General features: G+C 37.4%; 1 protein-coding gene across 1 annotated transcript in view; it reads left to right on the top strand.

The window, feature by feature from the left end:
• The window catches only part of BANK1 (B cell scaffold protein with ankyrin repeats 1), a gene marked incomplete at its 3' end in the record, with an annotated part of 115,697 nt that overhangs the window by 38,972 nt on the left and 54,384 nt on the right, over positions 1–22,341 (top strand). Inside the window, exons 6-7 of the mRNA XM_027894453.1 lie at positions 6,066–6,186; positions 15,444–15,640. Coding sequence (XP_027750254.1) covers positions 6,066–6,186; positions 15,444–15,640 — 318 coding nt within the window. The remainder of the gene's footprint in view (positions 1–6,065; positions 6,187–15,443; positions 15,641–22,341) is intronic.

Raw genomic sequence — 22,341 nt, 5'->3', positions numbered from 1 at the left:
TTTGCCAGCAAATGGGGTTTTTCTGGCATAGCTTGTATGGGAGGCAGTAGATTGCTATTCGTATAGAGTCCATTTACAGCTGCTGTATCATTCATGTGATTTGCTTGCTGGTTGCCATGCAGATTCTTTGCGTATATTTAGAAAAAAATCAGGTTTTGAGCTGGGTTTCAAATCAGCACAGCAGACTGCAGTGCTCTGCAGCCTGTTCCTTGCCAGTGGCACATAAGAAATAACAAGAAAAGAAAGCACATATTGAGAAAGGATGGAATCTCAAGTATCATTTGTTGAATAGTGGGTAGCCCAAGCAGACTTGTCATGATGTCTATATTGTAATTGCAAAGCCAGAACAAAAATAATAGTCTGTGTTTCCAATGCAGACAGTCTCATTTTCCAGTGACAAATCTACCTTGTCCACCACCTAAGGCATTACACTCATAACAAAAGGATTAATAAAAATGATGTATTGCATTATTAGTGTTCTGTTAAGGATGGGGGTGGATTCCTTCCAAATACAAGTTACCTCTGTTCTAAGAAAACAGGCTGTTGCACAAGAAAAATAGTGCAACTCAAAGTACAAATGGATTCTTAAATTCTTTATAGTATCTGTCCTTCTTTAGCTTGTATTTTGAACTACATCAAAGTAAGCTTCCAACACATTTCATTTAAACTTTTATGCATAAGAAGTGTTGTCATTAACATGGTAACCTAGATACCTAAAGCACACCTGCTGTTTCCACTGGAGAGCTATTTGTGATATTCAGGAGTTTGACCCTTCATTTAACCAGCATGACTAATATTTAATAAAACACATGCAATTCAAATCATATTCAAATGCAAAAATAATTCTGTGTGGAGCAGCAGTGCACACTAGGAAATACTTCTTCAAACTTTTTAAATCAGCTCTCACGTTAAACTGATTTAATGTCAATAAAATACATTATAAAGATGCAATTTACAGAGCATAATTTAACTTAATCTTTAAAATATGTTCACAAAAGGAAAAACAAAACAGACTTGATACTAATTAGAATTCCCATGAAGTAGCAGGAGTAGTAGTAACTTTTATTTAACCATGATAATTAAAACCTTTGAGACTATCAGCTTATTTGCAAAAGTATCCTGGGGCAACAGGCATTTATCTATGCAAAGTAACAATCAAACACAATGAAAAACAAAACTGATATAAAATAGAAAAGCTTACAGCAATTATTGATCAAAGCAATATCACTCTGTGGTTCAAAGAAAAGTTCAGGATTTTCACAAGTGCTTGCAATCTGAGAAGTATCTCCTTGTTTAAATTCTGCAATGAAAGCAAATTGCTACGATAGCGTGTACCAAAGACACGGTGCTTTGGTGAAATGCTTTCACTGTATTGTATATTGTTTTGCCAAGCTTTCCCCTTTCGAGATGTTCCACTTTGTCCCCCAGTAAAGCCAAACAAATACACAAACCCCAATAAATAGACTTCCAGCTGTCCATTCCTGTTACTCATGGTCAGGTCAGTTCATATACCTCGGTGCGAGACTAACGAAGTGTGGTACTGCTGCACTTATGAATCTGGATTTAGAGAGCAATTAAAGATTGACATCATCTTAAGTTTAGATTAAACGTAATCTAAGATTTTACAAATTAAGGCTTTGGATAAAATTACTCGCTACATCTGATAGGTAGTAATTTTCTGTGTTCCAAATTTGTCTGAATTTAAAAGACATTTACCAATATCAGCAAGACATTTTAAGCAACCAGAAAAATATTAAAATGTAATGAAATAAATAAAGCAGTTGAAAGAAGTTTCTTTGCATAGGTTTCAAAAGCAAAAACCTGAAATCTTGTAGTAAAGTGGGAAGAGCTGGGATCATAATAACTCAATCATAATGCTGAATGAACTTGCTGTAAGAATGTAGGAGGGTGAAGGTTGGCTAAAGGCCATGATTTTTGATTCCCTCTTTTTTATCTCTCTTTTATATAATTCTGAATTAAAAGAAACTTTCTTAGGGAGTTTATGTTCTCACAGTAACCCAGTGTACAGGCTGATTTTAAGGTTCTTAAATTCATAAATAAAAACTATATTTTTTACTTCTCATCAGCTTCTTATTTCGGCATGCTGGATTTACATGCTGCATTGTTTTTTCTCTCAGCTTTTCTGTCAAAGGGAGTTATTTGTTCAGTTATTTAGTGTTGGAGTTTACTGGCACTGATTTATTAGGTTTAAAAACAAAGTTGAAAAAGGTAATATCCTTATTATGGAAATTATGCTCATATTAGCTTGAGTGACTTAGAATATCTGGAGAGATTAAGGAAGTCTTTGTAACAAACTTTGGTTGAATAGTACTCCTATGATTCTGAGATACTCGGTATCAGAGATGATGTTTTTATCAGTCATCAAACAGGATTCCAGTGATGGTGCATATTGGAAAAGAAGAATGAAAATAAACTGCAGCCTTTAAACTTGTAAAAAGCTATATGACTTATGTGGTGATATTATGTATGTGCCTTTACCTGATCCCCAGAGATACTACCTTTGAAACTGTATTTGATATTTCAATTTTTTTCAGCCACGTCAGCAGCTGTTATTTTAAAATGTTTCTTTCTTTTCCTCTAGCTATGAAAGCTCTCCATATTCTGTCACTGACTAAAGTTGTCAGAAATGCCTGAGTGATTTTTAAACCTAGCCCATGCTCTTTGGTAGAAGTAATCTAGATATGGAGGTGCATATAAAGTAGAGTCTGATATGTAAGAACTACTGGAGAAGTTCATCTTTATGTAAATGTAACCTTGTTAGTACTGCTAAAGTCAGTGTGGAATACAATTATTTAGTGGCTGTGTATGCTGCATTTCAGTGGCACAGATTTTCAGGGCTTGGTGAGCAGTTACTAAAGAAAGTAGATCATCTTATTTGCAAAAGTAGCAAGATATGTGCTTGGCGGCCTCCCTTTTTAAGGATGTTTTGGAAGCCCAGGTGTGATGGTCAGCACCTGGGGTTTTTCTGTTCACAGCTGTGTCCTGTTGCTCTAAAAAGGAGTGAGGGAAGGGAGATAGTGCCTGCACCTGGGGAGCTGCTACTGAGCTGGGTTAAGTTGTTGATGATGAGCTCTGGAGCAAGTAGTAGTGCTTGCAGAAGGATCAAGCTTTCACTCTGACACGGGTGAAGCAGAGAACAGGTGGCTGTGCTGCAGAGACGATGGGAAGCATTGCCTGCAAACTCACTAGCTTAATTCTGAGTGGCTGCAAGGACACTGGGGGAAGGAGCACTTTTACTTCTTTTCTGTCAGGTTGTAGATCTTTATTCGGATAAAATGTGGGCTTCCTCAAACTCCCGACTGCCTCAGCACTCCCTTGCAGTGTGCTTTATTTTAAATACAGTTCTGCTTCTTTTGGCTTTGGTGAACTTTCAACATGAACTTCAGGTTTTTAGTATTACTGAGATTTCTTGGGAAGATTTGACAGATTTGTTTATTTTTTAGGAACTAATCTAGATTTTCATTTTGTGTCTTCTTTGTAGAGTAGCAGAATGAAGTTACTTGTTATGGTTTAGTTAGCAATGTAGCTTGTTAAATAAGTACTTGAATCTTCAGATTTTAGATCCCTGGAGTAAGAGGAAAAAAAAATTGAGGTGGAAAACTTGAAGAAAATTGCACTGATAACTCTATAAGAAATGCATGGTGCTTGATTTGGAAATCATAGAAATGGGTATGCTGGAAGTTCTGTAAAGTATGAGAAATTTAACTCTAATTTAATCAGTTGGTTTTTTTTTTTTTTTTTTTGTAGAACAAGTTTCAAAGATCTTTTTTTCCTAGGCAGAGACTTTTTTTTTAATCCTTATTGCTTTGATTATTGAAAATTAATTTATGTATTCATCATTATTGAACAAATTGTTATCTGTCTCAACAGCTTGTAAAAACCAAACTAGCCTGATGTGATAAACTACGCAACTTTGTATGGCCTTAAAAATTTTGCTGCAAATTCCTGAAGTTGTGTGCACTGCTCAGTTCAAGAACTTGTTCCATCTCAGATTGTGAAACCTTGTTTTACTCCATGTAAATTTGATTGAGAGTGAAGTGAGAGCTATGCATTCTTAATGTACTCCTCCCCTAGATTTCTGACCAAATAAAAGGGATAAGGAAGGATTCTTGCCTCAGGTCATATGAAAAAGCAGAAGAACTTTCTAGGCAAGATTACTCAGTGCTTGCTGAAAAGAGACTATGGGGTGTTTATTTGGCTTTGATATACAAGAGAGTCTGAAATGGACTCTGTCTGAAGTTGCTCCTCTGGATGCAGATGTTCTTGGGGTGTTTTTTCGTTGTTTTGTTTGTACTTTTTTTTTAACATCAGCAGTTTGGTTTTTTTTTTTAGATAGGTAGTAAAATGTGTGAGGGGTGTCCCTGTCATTTTAAATAGAGATTAAAAATATTGCTTTGGGTTTAGTTTGTCTAGAAGCCCACCTATATTCTTATTCTCTATATAGTAGAATTTCTGCTATATAGTTGCTTCAGTGAATACCAGTGGTTTTGAGCATCTTTCTTCATGACACAGTATCTTAATATACACTCACCTGAGGTAGTTCCTGTGTTGTTACTTGGTTTTGTCCTACTCTAGACTGAACTTTATGAAGGTAGTACTGATGAAGATACCATATCTAAGAAGATCTGCTTGGAAGAAGTAGAGAATAACATGGTTTCTTAACTTCCTTATTCCTCTTAATAGTTTGTAAATATAATGTTGTTACTCATGTTAATAGCTTGGGGGTTTTATAGATATTTGGGAGGTTTTGCACATGCTCTCTCAATTCACACTGAAAGTCCAGTACTCAGGTTAGATTTTTTTTCTAGAACAAGTTTTTTTTTTCCCAGGCAGACTTTTTTTTTTAATGCTTATTGCTTTGGTTATTGAAGATTAATTTATTTATTCATCATTATGGAATAAAAAATACAGGGAATGTAATGTAACAGTACAGCAAGGGAGTGAATTATGAAAAGAAATATGATGGGTTTTATGTGTCATAATATTGGAAGGGCCGAGGTTAATTATGGGAAAAATAAACAATCATATTGTTAGCTTCCTCTGAGTAGGAGTCAGATGAAAATTATATCCTGCCTGTGCATTCAACATTTTCTGGTCACATCATACTTACTTTCTCATTCCCTTTTAACAGCCTTGGGAATTAAACTTCATGTTTCATCAGTAGACCACCCCTCTGTCCTTTTTCTGCTCAACATGTCAGTCGGAGAGTTTCTTTTTAAGTTCATATGCTAAGCATGTCTGCAGATGTTCCCTTTTAGTGATCCCCGAATGGTCTTGACCAGAAGCAGTTCAACTATGGGAAGGCAAACTTTAATGCAGGGCTGCTGACATCTGAGCAGAGTAAACCAGCTCCCCCTGAGTGCCTCTCTGCTGTGGCTGAGCTCCTTTGGGTGCCCAGTGCAGCACAGACTAGAGTAGCACGTGTAAAAATATTCTCACTGTTCAAATCACTGTAGTTGCGCTTTTCTTGTCATGCCAAGCAAAGAAATACTTAATTATGGCTACCTTGAATGTCATTAGGAATAGATCTTGGTCTTCTGTCCAGAAGGAGGCAATCCAGAAAGGATCCTATGGCAGTCAGTGAGAATTTCCCTTGTCTAAAGACTGTGTGTTTATTAGTAAACGAATCTATCTTGTTGATAACAGTTTCTTATTCTGTCAGCAATGTTAAGCCTTGGCTGATGGAGCTGAAGCTGTTTCCTACCTAGACAAGCCCACAAGGTTTTGAGTAACTATAAACTCATCCCGAATTACTGCTGTAATAAAACATAAATCTTCCCATCCTTATACTTCGTCCAGAAGTTTTTAAGTGATGGCTGAACTTCTGATGTTATTATAAACGTTTTTCTGCAGTTGGACCACGTTATCTAGTTTCTTCTATATTAGAATATCCCTTATATAGTTTTCAAAAACTGTGCTGCTCTTACTAAGAGTGAGTTTGTAATAATACTGCTCTGTGTAATTTGGTTCACCAGCACTCTGAGGATAAAGTTAAAAATACATATACAACAAATGCACTAATTTATTTTTTTTCTTTTAAGTAGGCATTGAAGTTTTCTTCTGTAGAGAAGGTGGACAATGTTCTGACATTGTTATTGAAAAGCAAAGTATCTACTTATGAATTCAACCCATTCCAAAGTGGAGAAGAGCATCATCAACAAGCTAGTGAGTCACTTTTTTGTAGGCATTGATTTTTATTACTGATGCTATGGTTATTACATAAAATTATTAATAAGACAGTCTTTAAGTATGTAAAGTCACTAGTGAAATAGAGGAATCCACAATAAACACAAAGTATTTATTGGGAAAAAGAACTGTGTAAATCGTTGCTTCGTGACTCAGTACTGTGTCTTTATGCTTGTGTGGATTTTTGATTAGCTTTGGATCAGCTGCAAATTGGAAGCTTTACAGCTGAGCACATTTATACTATTGGAGAAAACAAAGTAATGTGGAGATGCCTGTACTGTTCTGCAATGCAATGTAGACTTCTCTTTTCTAAGTTTGGAGACAATCTGAGAGATTTCTCTATCTGAAGAGAACAGATGGCTTTTGAACTTAGCACTGAACTTCTCCATTCAGTTTTAGTACCTATGCACTTAATGATTTCCATTATTTGTGGCAAAAAGATAACTTTATTTTTCTTAATTTAAAAAAAAAAAAAAAAAAAAAAAAAAAAAAAAAAAAAAAAAAAAAAAAAAAGGCATCCCAGTGAGGTAAATAGGGTTTCTCTATTTTCTCTGAAGTAGATACACTATATTCACAATTTGGTCATGTATCAACAGAAGTTACTGTTTGTAGCAAATGGAGGGCCTTGGTTGAATTCACTGACAACTTATTAAGGATCCAAATCAGTTTGCAATAAACTAAGAGTGTGATTATTTAGCTTGTGTTTTGAAAGCATCATTATGAAGTTATTTCAAATGTGTGTTAGACCTCAGCTTTTCTTAAAAACTTCTGGGGGAAAACAATGCTCAAGAAAATGTGTTTCCCTTCTACAATACTTGAGAAAGATGCTGTTCCTTTTCTCCTATTTTGTGTAGCTGGATTGTGGTTTTAAGAGAAAATACGCTCTCTACAATCAGGTACAACATAACACTTCTCATAACCAAATACAACAAGTTTTGGAGATAGCTTTGCTGTGATCGCTATCATTCTTTCTTTCCTTTTCAGGACAGTTTCTTTGCTGTTGCAATTCACCCCTCTGTGCTAGAAATAATTGATCCTACTTGTAATCAAAAAATGAGTTTAAATGTCAAAGTTAGTGGAAGCAAATAATTGAGGCACCTGTCCTTGACATTTTCATTTGCAAGACTGCAGGATGGGGCTGTATGGGACACATTCAAGAGTCATTCCCAATGTGAAATGTTAGTTCTGATGAACAAAAGATTTTCTGCTTCTCTAGCAAGCAGTTAGATCTGGGCATGTTTTTGAACTCTGAGAATAATGCTTGCCAACCTGCTATCCTCCCCCAAAAGGCCGGTGCAGTTCCACAGCAAGTTGGCTGCTTATGAGCTTGAGCCAAGTAGTGACCTTCTTAAAATGAACTGGTTTGATACATGCACAAAAAGAAGGTACTAAGTTAGATGCCTAGCTTCTCCATAAAAGAAAGATGTGGTTGCAGAGCTGTCAGCGCTCAGAATGTGGGAGATCTCTGCTCTGATCCCTCTTCTACCTGAAAGGTATATAAACCTGCATCTTTGACTCCCTATAACAGCATCCCAAACAGGCACTTAACATGTCCAGGAGAGAACTAGAGAAGGTCAAGCTTTCAGTGTGAGGCAGAGATAAGAGAAGACTTTTTCTGTATGGTTCTACATTGATGCTTTATTTTAACTGTATAGTTAGCACATCAGGGTACAGCTGATAAATTCCTGTACTTGAAAGTTCAATATGAGCTCAAGGTGAACCAATAATGAAAAACTTATGGTTAGTTTTATTGGGTAACTAGTGAATTGCGTGGCTTGACTTCTCACAAAGTGTGCAGCTGTGAGATTAAAAACTTGGCAGTGTAGAACTAACTATAAAATGCTGGTGAGGTAATGAAAGAATAATGCAATGTGATGCTTGCCTATATTGACAGCAGTTTAGATCAACATATCATGACGTGCATGTTTCCTCACAGAATTTTTCAAGAGCCACTCCCATCCCCAGAGTGGCTGTTCAACATTTTTTTTAGCATGATGATGCAGTACTTGTGGGAAGTCAGTGTCTAGGACGGCAAAGATGCAAAAGGTTAACTCTGATACCATTTTACTTCAATCTATCTATTACTTAAGTCGGAGTAATCCTCTTGATTAGAACTTCTTTGGTTCACTCTTCAGTGCATAGTTTGAGATTGCCTAATTTAAGGAAATCTTAAATCTGTCTTTATTTTGTATGCAGGATCTCTGCTGGAAATGCAGTTTCATAATTCTAGGCAATAAGAATGAAAGCATGTTCATGGTATTACACAGCTCTCACTGTGTGTTTCCTATCATATACACATCATGATCATATTTATGTTTTTTTTCTTGCAAACTCTGAGGTGATTTACTTGTCTTTTGATTTTAATTTATTCAAATTAGGTAGGAGACTTTTAGCACTTGATGACAGGCCTCGTGCGTAGGTTCTTGTTTAAAATGAGCTTTTCTGAATGACTGGTCTGTTGTACTCAGTCTATTATATCAACATATAACCCGTTCCCATAGGTGTGTATGATTACTTGTCTCTGTACTAACATATGTATATGCAAGACTGCCTATAAGTAACATGTGCTTAGGATAAAACCATTCGTTACTATTTCCCTGAGGAGACTCAACTCAATTTTCAGTATTCCCAATTCCTTCACGTACTAATAAAAAGAGCAAAATGTCCCGATAAACTTACGATGTTACCACAGTATGTAACTTTACCTGCTTAGGATAGGTATATTGCTGGATATAATGATTTCTGATAAGGGACATTTCTGAAAAGATTCCATGGATCACAGATACGTATTCTGGAAATTTCAATCTCTTACCATCTAAGCGAATTGTTTGAGTGGCACATCAGACTTCATGAAGCTCCTTGCAATACAGAAAACTAGGTCAATAGCCCTGCAAGCACTTTAACATGTATGCGCTATTCTTTCTCTGTGAGATCTCACTTGTTGGACTGCATGCACAAGATGAGTTTCAGTTGCTTGCTTTTGATGAAGTGTCAGACTGTACTAGTTATTGTAGTAACCAACAAGTAAATTGGGAATCTCTACTGGAAAAACATATATCATGTATGGATATTACTTAGTAGCAGTACAGAAGATAGAAGATAATGACATTTTTCAGGTGATGGAGGAGAAGAAAGTTTTAGTAATGAATGATATTTCAAGAGGTTATTCTGCATTCTATAAAGGGAGATGCAGGAAGCCCAATCAGATGAGAAAGCTAAATGGATGAATAGAATAAAAGCTGAATAGAATACATAGGAAAATATTGTTTTTAATGACAGGGTTAACTGAAAGACAGAGCCAAGGCATGTCTGGGATTTTTAGTGGTGGTGTCATCCCTTGCAGAAAAATGTAACTAAAGCTGGCAGTATTGTCTGGAATATTGTACGTTCTGTACCAAATTGATTTCAGGATATGTTGTATGTATATTATTCTTTTGTTTTCTACTAATAGAATCCAGTCAAAACATACTAACCAATCCAAACTTATATTTCCAAGATTATATTTCTTGATACATATTTCTGGTTTTCATGGTAAGCTCTGATTCTGCTCGTGAGTTCTCAGATTTGGGAATTCCTACTACATTAATTCCTGTCCAAGAGATGGCAATCTACTTGAGAAAAAACTGCTTCTTTTTCCACCATTAATTAACTTTCATTTCTTTAAAAACTGTTTCTGCTTCTCTGATTCAATTTACACATCAAGGCTTATGACAGGTTCTGAATTTGCTTTGTAGAAAATGCTGTATTTTCTCTTCTAACACTGCTAGCAATGTAGAAAATCTTATCCTGGTTTCTGTAATTCTTTCTTTCAACCTGAAACATCTATCCCAAAAGAAGAAATAATTTATTCTGGATTTTCAGCTGCCAGCAAAATAATGGGGAGGAGGAAAGGAATTGGCACTGTAGAGGTCATCTTAAGTGCCTATTTAAATTGCTAAAAAAATCATGTCCTGTTGCAATAATTTTGGAAATAAAAGAAGTATGTCTTACAAGATCTACAAAAAGATCACTGTAGGCTGCTCTGTTTGCTTGCTACAATTTTATGGAAATTCCTGCAGGCCAAGACAGTGCTACAATACAGTAATATTAGATTTTATGGTGTGCTTTATAGCTGAGGTTTCGCAGAATTCTCTGTAGAGAAGGGATTATGACAGGACAAAACTTAGAGAGCATCAGTTCCCTTTTAACCTTGTGCACGTCAAATAAAACTTAATTAAAAGCAAACCCCGGTCTTAATGTTAGTTGAAAGTTAGAGAAGCCACCTTAAAGCACTTAAAGTGCTCAAGTGGTATTTTTTAACATTTCCTTCCTGCTTGTTGTCACCAGCTAACTAGTTCTTAGTGTAGGTGCCAAACAGCCACAGCTTTTCTTTATTAACATTCTCCAGTGGAAGCAAGGTCAAGTGACAAGAGAAGAATTCAGAGATGCTACTGGCTGCTGTAGGGAGAAAATTCATATGGCCAAAGCTCAGCTGGCCAGAAATGTGGGGGACAGTAAAAGGAGTTTTTTCAAATACATTAATGACAGTAGGCAGAAATATCATTGGCCAGTTCCAAGATGAGGATGGTCACCTCACAAATGGCGGTAAGATAAAGACCGAGATAAAGCCAAGGTGTTTAACGCTTTCTTTGCCTCTATCTTCAACACGAATAATAGACCAATCGGGTCTCAGTGCCCTGAGCTGGAGGACCATGACTGTGAGAATGATCAACTCCCAGCTGACCCTGAGCTTACTACTCCATCTCTGGGGCCTGATGGGATTCATCCCAGAATCCTAGGATGAACAGCTGACTGGTGTCATTGCAGAACCTCTGTTGATGATTTTTGAGCAGTCTTGGGAATCCAGAGAGGTCCCAGCTGACTGGAAGCTGGAGAACATTGTCCTAATTTTCAAGAAGGTCAAGAAGGAGGAGCCCAGAAGCTATAGGCCTGTCAGTCTCACTTCAGTGCCTGGTAAAGTTATGGAGGAGATTATTCTGGGAGGCATTGAAAAACACCTGAAAGACAGTGCAGTCATTGGTCACAGCCAGCACAACTTCATGAGAGGAATGTCCTGGTTGTCCAACCTGATTTCCTTGTACGACAAGGTAACCCATCTAGCTGATCAAGGGAAGCCAGTTCATGTCATCTTTTTGAATTTCAGTAAAGGTTTTGATACTGTCTCTCGAAGGATCCTGCTGGACAAAATGTCCAGCCCACAGCTGGATAAACACATCATGTGGTGGGTGAGCAATTGGCACATGGCTTGAGCACAGACGGTGATAGTGAATGGGGTGACATCAGACTGGTGACCTGTCACTAATGGGGTTCCACAGGGCTCCATCTCAGGCCCTGAGCTCTTCAACATCTTCATAAATTACTTGGACGGAGGACTGAAAGGGATAATGAGCAAGTTTGCAGATGACACAAAATTGGGAGGAGCTTTTGACTCCCTCAAAGGCGGGGAGGCCCTGCAGAGAGACCTTGACAAATTAGAGGACTGGGCAATCACCAGCCACATGATGTTCTACAAGGGACAGTGCCAGTTTCTGCACCTGTGATGGGGCAACACTGGATATTCATACAGACTGGGGCTGGAAGGCAACTGGTTGACAGCAAGTTGAATCTGAGTCATTGTGCCCTGGCAGCCAGGAGGGCCAACCATGTCTTGGGGGGCATCAAGCAAAGCATTGCCAGTCGGTTGAGGAAGGGGATTGTCCTGCTCTGCTCTGCTCTGCACTGGGGCAGCCTCACCTTGAATATTGTGTGCAGTTTTGGGCACTGCATATTGCTTTTAAAGTATTCCTACCTAACACCAGCCTTTTTTTTCCACTTGCTACAGGGAGCAATATAAAAAAAAAGTTTGTTTTATGAAATTGATTTATTGATTTTTACATCCTCCATGGCTGGCAGAGATATTTTGTTTCTTAATGATGTAGTCTCTGTAAGTGTAAAAGAATGTAAGTGTAGGAGTGCTGGTTGAATATCAAACCCAGCTAGGAAGGAGTTGAGTGGTGACCAGGAAAAACGTCTCAAGTGCAAAGGAGCCCAAGAGATTTTTGAATACCTCTGTTTTGTGTTACTTTAAAAATGCACATTTAAGCCCAGAGCAGGCTTATTAATACCACCTACTCTTTTTCTCTTTGTATTGGTGAAGAAATCATAACATCCAGTCTATTGGTGATATAGACTTATTTCCCCTTTCGGATTTGTAACCAATTGTTTTAGGTTTCATTAGTATGAGTGGAAATTCTTTTGGAACATGTTATTAATACTTTGTCAAGCCTCTTTTTAATGACTGTGTTTGACCTCATGTCTGCTAACAGGGTGAAAACTATTGATTAGGGTTTGTGTAATTCACTCTTCTTTGAAATTACTGCTCAACACTTGCTACATTGCTGGACATTGTTTCTCAGATACATTTTTACTGCTCATGTGAAAGCTCCTTTTGCTTTTGCTGTATATATGCCTCAGTCTGTGATGGGGGTTTAGTTTTTCTCTGCAGCTGGAAAAGTATAGATAAAAATAAGAAGTCTAATGCCTATACTCTGGCATAGTTCTTCAAATTTCAGAATTAATCCTAGTTTATGAACAATATGGAATGAAGAAATTGTGTGGCACCTACTTCTCTCAAAAAACTTAGCTTGTATGCAGTTTTAAGATTGTCTGTTGTAGCTCAAAGGATTTTAAAGCACACTGCAAATGCAGAGGAATATGAGCTACAATACATAATATTACTGATGGAAGCTCTGCCTCCCAAGGCTTCTAAAAGAAGTGACGTGATTTACACAGGTGTTGTGTATTTACAGTTTCTTGGTTAGATTTTTCTTTGCTTGGTGGAACTAAGTCAGGCAACACTCTGTTTAAAGATAGAGTTATTAATGGGACTTTTGACTAGAATGTAGTCCACTCAAATTCCTTGTGGCAAAATAATATTGGATTGATACTGGTGGAATATTCTTTGTCCAAAATACAGTCAAGAGTTGTCCTAACAATTTTTTGGTCGATCAGTACTTAGCTGTGACTATTCCAAGAACTCCTCTTGTTCCTTGAATCCTTACATCTAATGATGGAGTGAGGTTTTGCTCTCTCCTGTATTACCATTCTGCAGGAGCAACAAAGGGATGAGGAGGGAAGGTACACAAATTCACCACTGCTGAGCCGAAGTTTAATATGCAGAAGAATATAAAAATGAAAAAGTTTTTGTTAAAGACTGGCAGCTAAGAGAATTCCAAAAGGAGACATTACTACTTAGACTTTCTTCCAGCACACTAAGGGCTGATAATGTGCTGGCTAGCCTGTAGGACAACCAATGACTAGGATATAAAAGAAAACTCAAGAATGCTAGAAGAAACTCTGTAGATTTCCAAGCTGTAGTCCTGATTTGGAGACACATGGAAAGAGACTGGAGTTGAAGGAATCATGAAGCTGTAGCAAAAATGGTAAGGTTGTACACAAAAAAATTACTAGGACTGTCATTCATTAAGAGCTCTGAGGAAATGTTAAAATAAAATATCTGAGTTTCTAATAGTAGTGTGGAATTTTTCAGTTTTGTAGTACTGGAAGGTGTGACTATGATGCTAAAACTCATTTTCTCAGGGGACATTGAGAACTAGAAGCAGGTTAATGTGTTATCTCTACCAGACTAATTAATAGAAGTTTTAATAAAATAAATTTTCTGTAATGTGAAGTCTGGCTTTATAGATTTCTTGTATTTTTTTGTAAGAGTCAGCAAACCTGATTAAGTCAGTAATTGTTTGGGCATGGATGAACAACTGATCAAAACCAGGAGGCAGACAATTGGGAAAATCTTTTTTTTTTCTGATGATAGAAGGTATTCAGGGCAACAAGGAGGAGGGCTAATGGGGAAACGGGGGGGACACAGGAGTGAGAGATTTAGTAATTATGCAGTAAAACGTGAGATGATATTCATTGTAGGTAAAAACGAAGCAATGCAAGTAGAAAAAGCAGGCCTGTGTTGTCATACAAAATGAGAAGGTTTGAGCAGGCTATTAGTACTGAGGAATAAGACTGCACAGCTCCATGATAACATCGACTTGTTGCTAGGCAGCAGATCAAAAAGCTAATGAAATACTAGGAATTATTAGAAAGGGAATAGAGAACAAAACAGGGCATAATTACGGCAATGCATAAATTACATGGCTCACCCGCAAGTTGAGTATCATGTGCAGCTCTTCTCCTGTCATCTTAAAATGGTTACATTAAAGCTGGAAAAGGTTCTGGAGAGAGCGGTATGGGTGATGGAGTTTGTTCTCTGTAAGGCCTAAGACTGGAGCCCTTCAAGAAGAAATTCTGGGAATGAGTAAATCGCTAGAATTGCAGAGAGGGCAGACAGAGGTGGGAGAGTAAGATGAATTAGGGGCACTCAACAGAATGTAGCAGAAGCCAGGTTCAAAACAAACTAGAGGAAGCACTCCTTCTTGCAATCGATAATAAAAACCCTCTGTGCATGGAACTGATGGTGCATGGGGCAGGCTGGATGCATGCTTGGAGAAGAGATACACTGCATGCTAATACACAGACAAATTGGTAAACAACAAACCCCAAGTGATTAGGAAGTAGAGTATGAAGGCATAGAGAAGTACTGTTTATGTTTGAACCCTTTCCTTTGTTTGTTTGTTTTTGTATGTAACTTGTGGTCACTCATAGAGTTAAAATACAGGACTGCTGAAACAATACATTGACTGTCCCAGTCCTCCAGTGTAAAAATAGTCTGTGGTGGAAACTGATGCCATGTTATATCAGATAAATCCTAAAAACTTATCCAATACATTCATCTTTAAGTTCTCTGATTTTTCATTATAGGTTTAGGCAAATTTTTGCAAGCCTCTTTTTTTTTTGCGAGTGAATTTTCAGAAATGGATTTTAATATCAAAAGATAGCACCATAAACCTATAAAAATGTCCCATTCAAATGTCTTAAAAATACTCCACCTAAGCAAAAGCATGTCTTAGCTATAAATTTTTTTTTCCCCTTGCAAGAAATCTTCTTTCTCAATAAAACTAAAGCACTTTCAAATCTCTCTGTCAGCAAAAAAAGAGATTTCTCAGTTACGCTAACTGCTCTTCTATTGATATATGAATTGTAAAACTTTAATTGGGAAAATTGTTCTTTGGTGCTAGTTCTGTATTGGCAGTTTGATAACTATGATTCTATAGTGCTAATAGAGGACTTTTGTGAAAGGTTTTCTATTAGAGCAAAACTGTTCTTCATGAGGACTTTGTTTCCATATACAGATAGCCATCTGGAAGAGTTTCCTACCCTCCTTCACTGTGCAGCCAGATTTGGATTAAAGAACCTTGCAATGTTTCTACTCAGTTGTCCTGAGGCCACGTGGGCTTGCAAAATAACCAATAAACATGGAGATGATCCAGAAAGTATCGCGGAGAAACATGGACACAAGGAACTAAGAAAATTAATCAAAGAATTGTCAGTAAGTCCATTTGCTTTCTCATGTGTCATCTACAACCAGGGGGCTATGATGTTATGCTACTGTGATCCCATCGTATCAGTTCTTGTAAACACTGTGTTGCAGTCCTTCTGTCTGAAAATACTATTCTGTCTCAGAAAGAGGGGTCAAAATAGGATACAGCCACTTTCTTTGTGTACTGTCATAATGGAAATCAGAGTTTTTGCACTGCTTGGATTTTAGGAATGTAATAGAAAAGAAAACAGTGAGTCAAAACTACCTCATGTGGCCTAGCTAGATCAGTGCTTTCAGCACCCAAAAAATGGGTATATTGTAAGTAGTCTAGACCAATTATCCAGAGTAGGAGACTTTAAAGACTTCTTTAAAGGTCACTTTAAGTGCCTATGAACTCTCTTAGCATTGCTGCTCTTGAGCATTCAAAAGAGTTGTTGTCTTGCCTTTGCTGTCTGTGCTACTGTGAAGGAAGGCTCAGTTTTATAACCCTTTGTTAGATGGAGTAAATCTTTCTTCAGCTGGGTGTGCAGGAGGGGTTTGGGGTAATAGTTGCCTTTCCACATGAAAAGTAACAGTAAAATGAGGGTCTGTGCATAGTTCTACCATGCAAATTATTGCCATTAAAACCTAACAATTGCAGTACAAAAAGAAATATGGTAACATTTGAGAGCTTTACCTTATTTTAATTGTGCTAACTGTAATATGTGCAGATATGATAATTCTACAGTTTTTAATACTGCAGTTGAGATCAATTTTAACTGAAGAAAATGGGATCCTCTTTACTGTCCAGCATAAAGCTGTCCACAAAACTATGCTGTCTTCCTGGATCAACATGTTAGTAATTTCACATTTAACAATTTCTAACTGCCATAGTTATTTCACAGTCATTCTTACATGGGTCAGAAATCTCCTGCCAGCAGCAGTCCAGTGTGTAAGGTCAGACCTTTCAGTCTTCTCGGAGTTTACCAATTTGCCTTGAAGAGAACGGAACTGTATTCCCCAACATTCCTATTCGGATAGGTGCTATCTTTGTGTGGCCAGATACTTTACATGTTCTACATGTAAAGGATTGGTAAGAACATGCAGAACATGAATGTGATATCTAACTCTCAGTGAAATACCTTGATTTCTTTTCTAAGATGGTCACACAAATCAGAGAGTTGAGCATGGAAAAGTGGTTTCTGTTAATAGTTTTTCTGTTTAATGATAATGATTAATTCCATGGGACATTTAACTTTTTATACTAGTGTAATAAAAACTCATCTCCCTGCACTTCTGAGGTGTCTTTGTTGTGCACTCCACATGGAACTGGAAGCTTCAGAAAATGCTTAATTTTGGTTTTATTGTTTTTGTCCTAACACACTCGTGCTATAGTTTGGGGCTTCTGCAAGGGGAGATATAAGCATGCATGGTACACACAGACTGCAGCTCATACGCAGTGAGAGAGTACCTTGCACTTCTATTGTACTTTTACATTTTGATAGACTTTATCACTGATGGAAGGCAGCGTTTGTGAGGATGATTTATTTCACCTAAAAAGTGTGTAAAGTGTTTGCACTTTACCTAACCTCTGGTTAGCTTTTCTTCATTAGTAAGATTATTAATTTTCCTAATTAAGTCTCAGTATAGATTTGTCAATCTAAAACATGGATTTAAAATGGCAAGTGTAATTTTTTGTTTAATGCTTCCTTCATGGTACATATCTGCTGTTGTTTGCATACAAACATTTAACAATAATTGTTCTCTGCTCATGGTGGCTACTTTCCCAAGTGTAAACACTTATACGGTACAAAGTAAAAACAGCTCTATGACTACTGTAGACGTGTAGTCTGGTTAGGACATGCAGTTACACTACCCATTTTCAGTTGATTCAAATGGCGTGGCTTCCTAATGCAGCACAAGTAAGAGTCTGAGCATGCTTCAAGTCTGCCAGATGTGTAATATGATATTATAGAAATGCTAGCTCCAAACACTGGAAGAAAAATGGCTTATTTGTGTCCCCTGTAATAGTGCACTTAAGCACAAAAACACTTACTGTACTTCTGTAATTGATGGGAATATGGAAAAGAAGTATTTGCATGGCTCCGAGCCAAGCAGAATTTAGTTTAACCATGTTCCTGGAACTTCTCATTACAGCTGTAGTATTGAAATTGCTCATTATTACAATAGTACTTTTGTACTTGGCATAATTCTCACTGTTTTAAAAGTGTTACCTGTCTTTGACCATTCCTGTAAGAATAGCCCCCAAATATACACAGTAATTGAACAATTCTATCCTAAAGAGCAATAGGATTCAGGAAAAATGAATGCATTAAAACATACATTTGATTTGTCCAAAATCCTGGAAAGTGTTTTTTATTTGCTGGATAAAGACCAAAAAAAAGAAATGCCTTATTTGTACTGGAGAATCCTTAGGGGAGTAAGAATTCCCAGAGATAGTTAGAGGGAGAGCATCAAAAGGTTTAAGTGGCAATACCTCATCTACTATTTCTACCTCCAAGCCCGGGGCTTTGCTATGCAACCTTTTTTGGTGCCTGGTGAGCAGATCTGTTCTCAGGGCTTTTCGTTCATGCAGCTTTGCTGGAAAGGCCCTTCAGCCCCCATGTCCAGCAGGCTTAGTGGAAAGGTACTCAAGGCTCTGTTGGCAAAAGTGAGCTGCAGGACCTGCATGACTTACACAGTGGGTCATCTCTGTGGCATAAGTGCCCTGTTCTTCTTTAAAGGGGTGACCTCTTTTCTGAAACTGGACACTGATAGTGTTGATGTGGGGAATGTTACAGACACAGAAGACAGATCTAAAGTGCCTGGTTGGGTATGCCAGGAGCTGATCTTCTGATCTATGTCAAAGTAAAGCACAAGGGCACAAGGGAAGGATCACACATCGTGTGGCCTGCTTCTGTTGACACGACTGTATTAATGGGGAGGGAAAAGATTTCTTCATGTTTTAGTACCAGTATTACATGCAGGGTCAATAAAAGCTAAAACATCACACCCTTTAAGAACTTGTATAAATTTGTGCTTCTGTGAGTGGTAGTTTCTGCCTTTTCTGTCAGAAATCCTGCATTTCAAGTGCTCCTTGAAAATGTCTTCTCTGTGGTGAGAGAACACTGCAGTATTTGAATGATTTGTGTTAAAGGTACTACATTGGTGAAACTGTGCCTAAAAGAGTCTTTAATGGGGATTATGATGAAACACAGTTTCACATGTGCTAGCAGTTTATTAAGCAAATTGTATTTTTCTTGCATTGTAGCACAAAGCCACTTAAATGGACATTCATTTCCAATTCTGCGTTTCATTATAGTTCAGATGGAGTAATTCCCTCTTCTGTAGCATAAAAGAGGGGTATCGCTTAACATTTTGTGATAACATCCTGAATTGTTAGTCTTTTGATTTTATTCCTCTATAGAACCAAGTATTTGAATATTTTCCACAATTGCCTTTAGGTTGAATTGCTTGAATCGAGTGTGTCAATTTAAAACTAGTAAGAGACATTCAGCAGGAGTGTTGGCAGGAATCCTTGTCTCAGCGTATCTGAACAGGGAAAATGATGAGCCTTTTGAGGCTCAGTTGGTCCAGCTGATGGCTCAAATGCCAGTAAGGAATGCTTTTCATTAGCCCCAGGCTCTAAACATATCTGCAGTCAACTGTTACAGTACCTGTGATGGATAGTGCCTTGTTAAGCCACAGTAGTTTTCTGGGATATCAGAACCCTCTTTCAGATGTTTGCCTTTTGCATAGGCTCTGTCTCTGAAAGCTGCTTTGACAACTAGCTTGTTGTTCTTGCTGCCAGCTGTGGTTTTCGAAGCCTACATTAAAGTTCTACCTCCAGATTATAAGAAATCACTTAAATTAAGTTCTTATCCAGCATACAAAGGAAGAGTTTAAAAATAGATTAGAGAAGATTTCTAAGCAGTAACCGAGTAATGAGGGGAGTATGTTCAATTTGTGACCTAACCATTTAAAATTGGATGTCACACTGGTAGCCAGCTTAAGGCATGTGTGCTTTGGCATGGACGTAATTGCTTGTTCCAGCACTTGGGTGTTGCTGATTTCTCCCTTCTTTTACGAAGAACTGTTTTACTGAATGTGTCATAGGAAGATTACTGTGTACGGCTGTAGTACACATCACAGGTTCTAAGAGGAACACAATTCAGCAAGTGTTTTATTGGTTGATTAGTGCAAATAACTTCTGGTCATTGGCTTTGGCCTTCAAAGCAGATTCCCAGGGGTATCATAAATGTTATTTATATATAAAAATTGAAATAGTCATTTCATATTGCCATCACATAGTTGAGACAGTGCAATTTAATTTTTATTTTTAAAATATCTTCTGACGTTCTGGCATTTCAGAATTAGGTGCCTGAAATATAAGGCAGAAAATGCAGGTTAACTGAACTTTTTTTAACCTACCTGAGATCTGTAGCCTGGCCTTTGACAAACTGTAGCAGAACAGTAGACTGATAGAAAAATCTTCTTCCTCTACCACTACCAAAACTCTGGATTTCCTCTTTAATGTAATTTTCTTTCTTCCTGCTTCAGGCATCCCTCAGGCAGCTATTGAAAATATAATAGGTATTTAATTCTGTACAAGTTGGTGAAGTTCCTTTAGAATTGCATAGATTGAGATAATGCCCTTGATGGCTTTTCAGAAGCAGCTTGGGTTTTTTTCCAGAAGAGAGAGTTACGTCAGTCCTTTCTCTTTTGAGATACATCCTGCAAAATCTAGATCCACAGTTACCGAGTCCACTGTGGTCAGCAGTTCCTGCAGTAGCAGAGAGAAGCACAATCTTACAGGTGGTCATAATTTTCTCTCAGAGCCTGTTTTATGGAAAACTTATGTTTTAGATAGTGGGGGAGGGGGAAAAGAAATTTTTCTCTCTGAAATGTCAAGCTATATTTTTATAAATCTCAGCTAATCAAGGGATGGGCAGGGATGTAGTTTGACAAGTAATTTGTCACTGTATACCTCCCCCCTCTCATCTCTTACTTTGTGCGTGGTTGAACCAGAATACAGAATTTCTTGAAGCATCTTCAACTTGATGACAGAGAAAAAGATCTACAAAAACAATGTATTGGGGAAACTGAGGGTAGTTTTTGTCTCAGCTCTTTTATGTGCAGAGAATCTTACTTGGTTTTGAAGATACTATTGCCAAATGACATTAAATCTTTAGACATGACGAATCCCTTCAACAAGGATTCTCATAATCTGCTAGGGAGTTCTAGGAGCTCATCAGGAATCAGCATTTTCTGCACATGGATGTGTTCTTCTTCCGTTTATGTTTAGCTTTGTGTTTCTATAAAAGACTGTATGATGTGGCAGAGCTTCTCAGCAAGAAACAGTTACGTTTTTACATCTGGTTGCAATATCTTCCTGAGCTACCAATTTCTGCTGGGAAGGACCACGTGTAGAAAGATGAAGTGGATATATATTAAAGAATCTTAACCTAAATTAATCTGATTGCTGTTAATATTTGTTTAATTACTTTAAATGCTGTTGTAGTATTGCACTGACCCATAGCTCATTACTTTCAAATAGCTGGTAGAGTATGTGAAAGAGGAAAGGATTAATCCGGTTTCTGAAATTTGTTCTAATCCACCAGTGAGTCCTTGGTGAAACCGCCTGGGATTTTGTTCTTGCCACAGGTTTTTAGTGTTCAGAAATGTTGATTGCATGCGTTCTTTGGTACACCAGAAATTACTTAGCTGACATGAATAAGAGTGACTGTATTCTTTGATATTTAAGTGACTGGATATTCACAAATCAAATTCTTAAACGTCTTGGAATTGGAGGACTTGCAGCTAAGATGTGTGAACTTCTTCCAGCTGATTGGCAAATGCTATCCCATCAGACATTTGTTCATTGTGTTCTCTTTTCCGAAATTGCTTGTGGAGACACTTCCCATTATCAGTGCCGCCTTATGTTTAAGATTTAGTTTGGGGAGTTTTTTTTTTTTTTTTTTTTTTTTTTTACTGGGTGACAAAGTTTCTCTCTTTTTCACGTGTTCTCACAGGGACGTGCTCCCTGTAATAACTTACTGCCTTTTGAGGTTAGGCAATTTATGCTTTAGTGAAGAGATAAGGTGCAGACTGAGGATGAAAATTTTTGACTCTAAGGAAAAAAGGCTAGATTTTTTCATTTTTAAAAAATTAGTCATTACACTAAAGACATTTTTCAAGTTTCTGTGTAGACTTTTATTCAGGCTAGAAACTTTCACCTTGACTGTGATAAAATCTCCTGTCAATAACTAGCAATTGAGTGCAACCTTCTTGCAAAAAGAATGATAAATGGAACTGAAGATTTGGAAACTTTACATTTGTATAAGATGCCTATTGAAATTTGAGTGTAATTTAGAATGAACGGGAATGGTTTTTGCAAAGAATTGTCTGGTATTTTGTCTCATCTCTTGATATTCTGTTACTGTAGCAGTGACACAGGGCAAGTCAGTTATTTGGAATTCACCATTTCTAAAAGCTTTTACAGTTTTTAAGGGAAACTTGAATACTAATGGAATTTCAGACAAAATGCTTGTAAATTAGAAGTATGGAAAGTGTAAAAGGATTATGTGATGATACGTCTGTTCTTAAATGTATTTAGAATAGTAAAAGCCAAAATATGGATTTCCACAGGTCCTGCTGACTGTCGACAGGGCAATGTAATCAAAGATACTTAGGTAAGGGACCATTTGGGAAGGTACAATGTGGAGTGTCCA

Source organism: Empidonax traillii, unplaced genomic scaffold (genome assembly GCF_003031625.1).
Source record: "Empidonax traillii isolate 1590-97213 ecotype Southwest subspecies unplaced genomic scaffold, ASM303162v1 scaffold427:size767076, whole genome shotgun sequence".
NCBI lineage: Eukaryota > Metazoa > Chordata > Aves > Passeriformes > Tyrannidae > Empidonax > Empidonax traillii.
The sequence above is the reverse complement of the archived record's forward strand: the minus strand, read 5'-3'. Positions and strand labels throughout refer to the sequence as shown.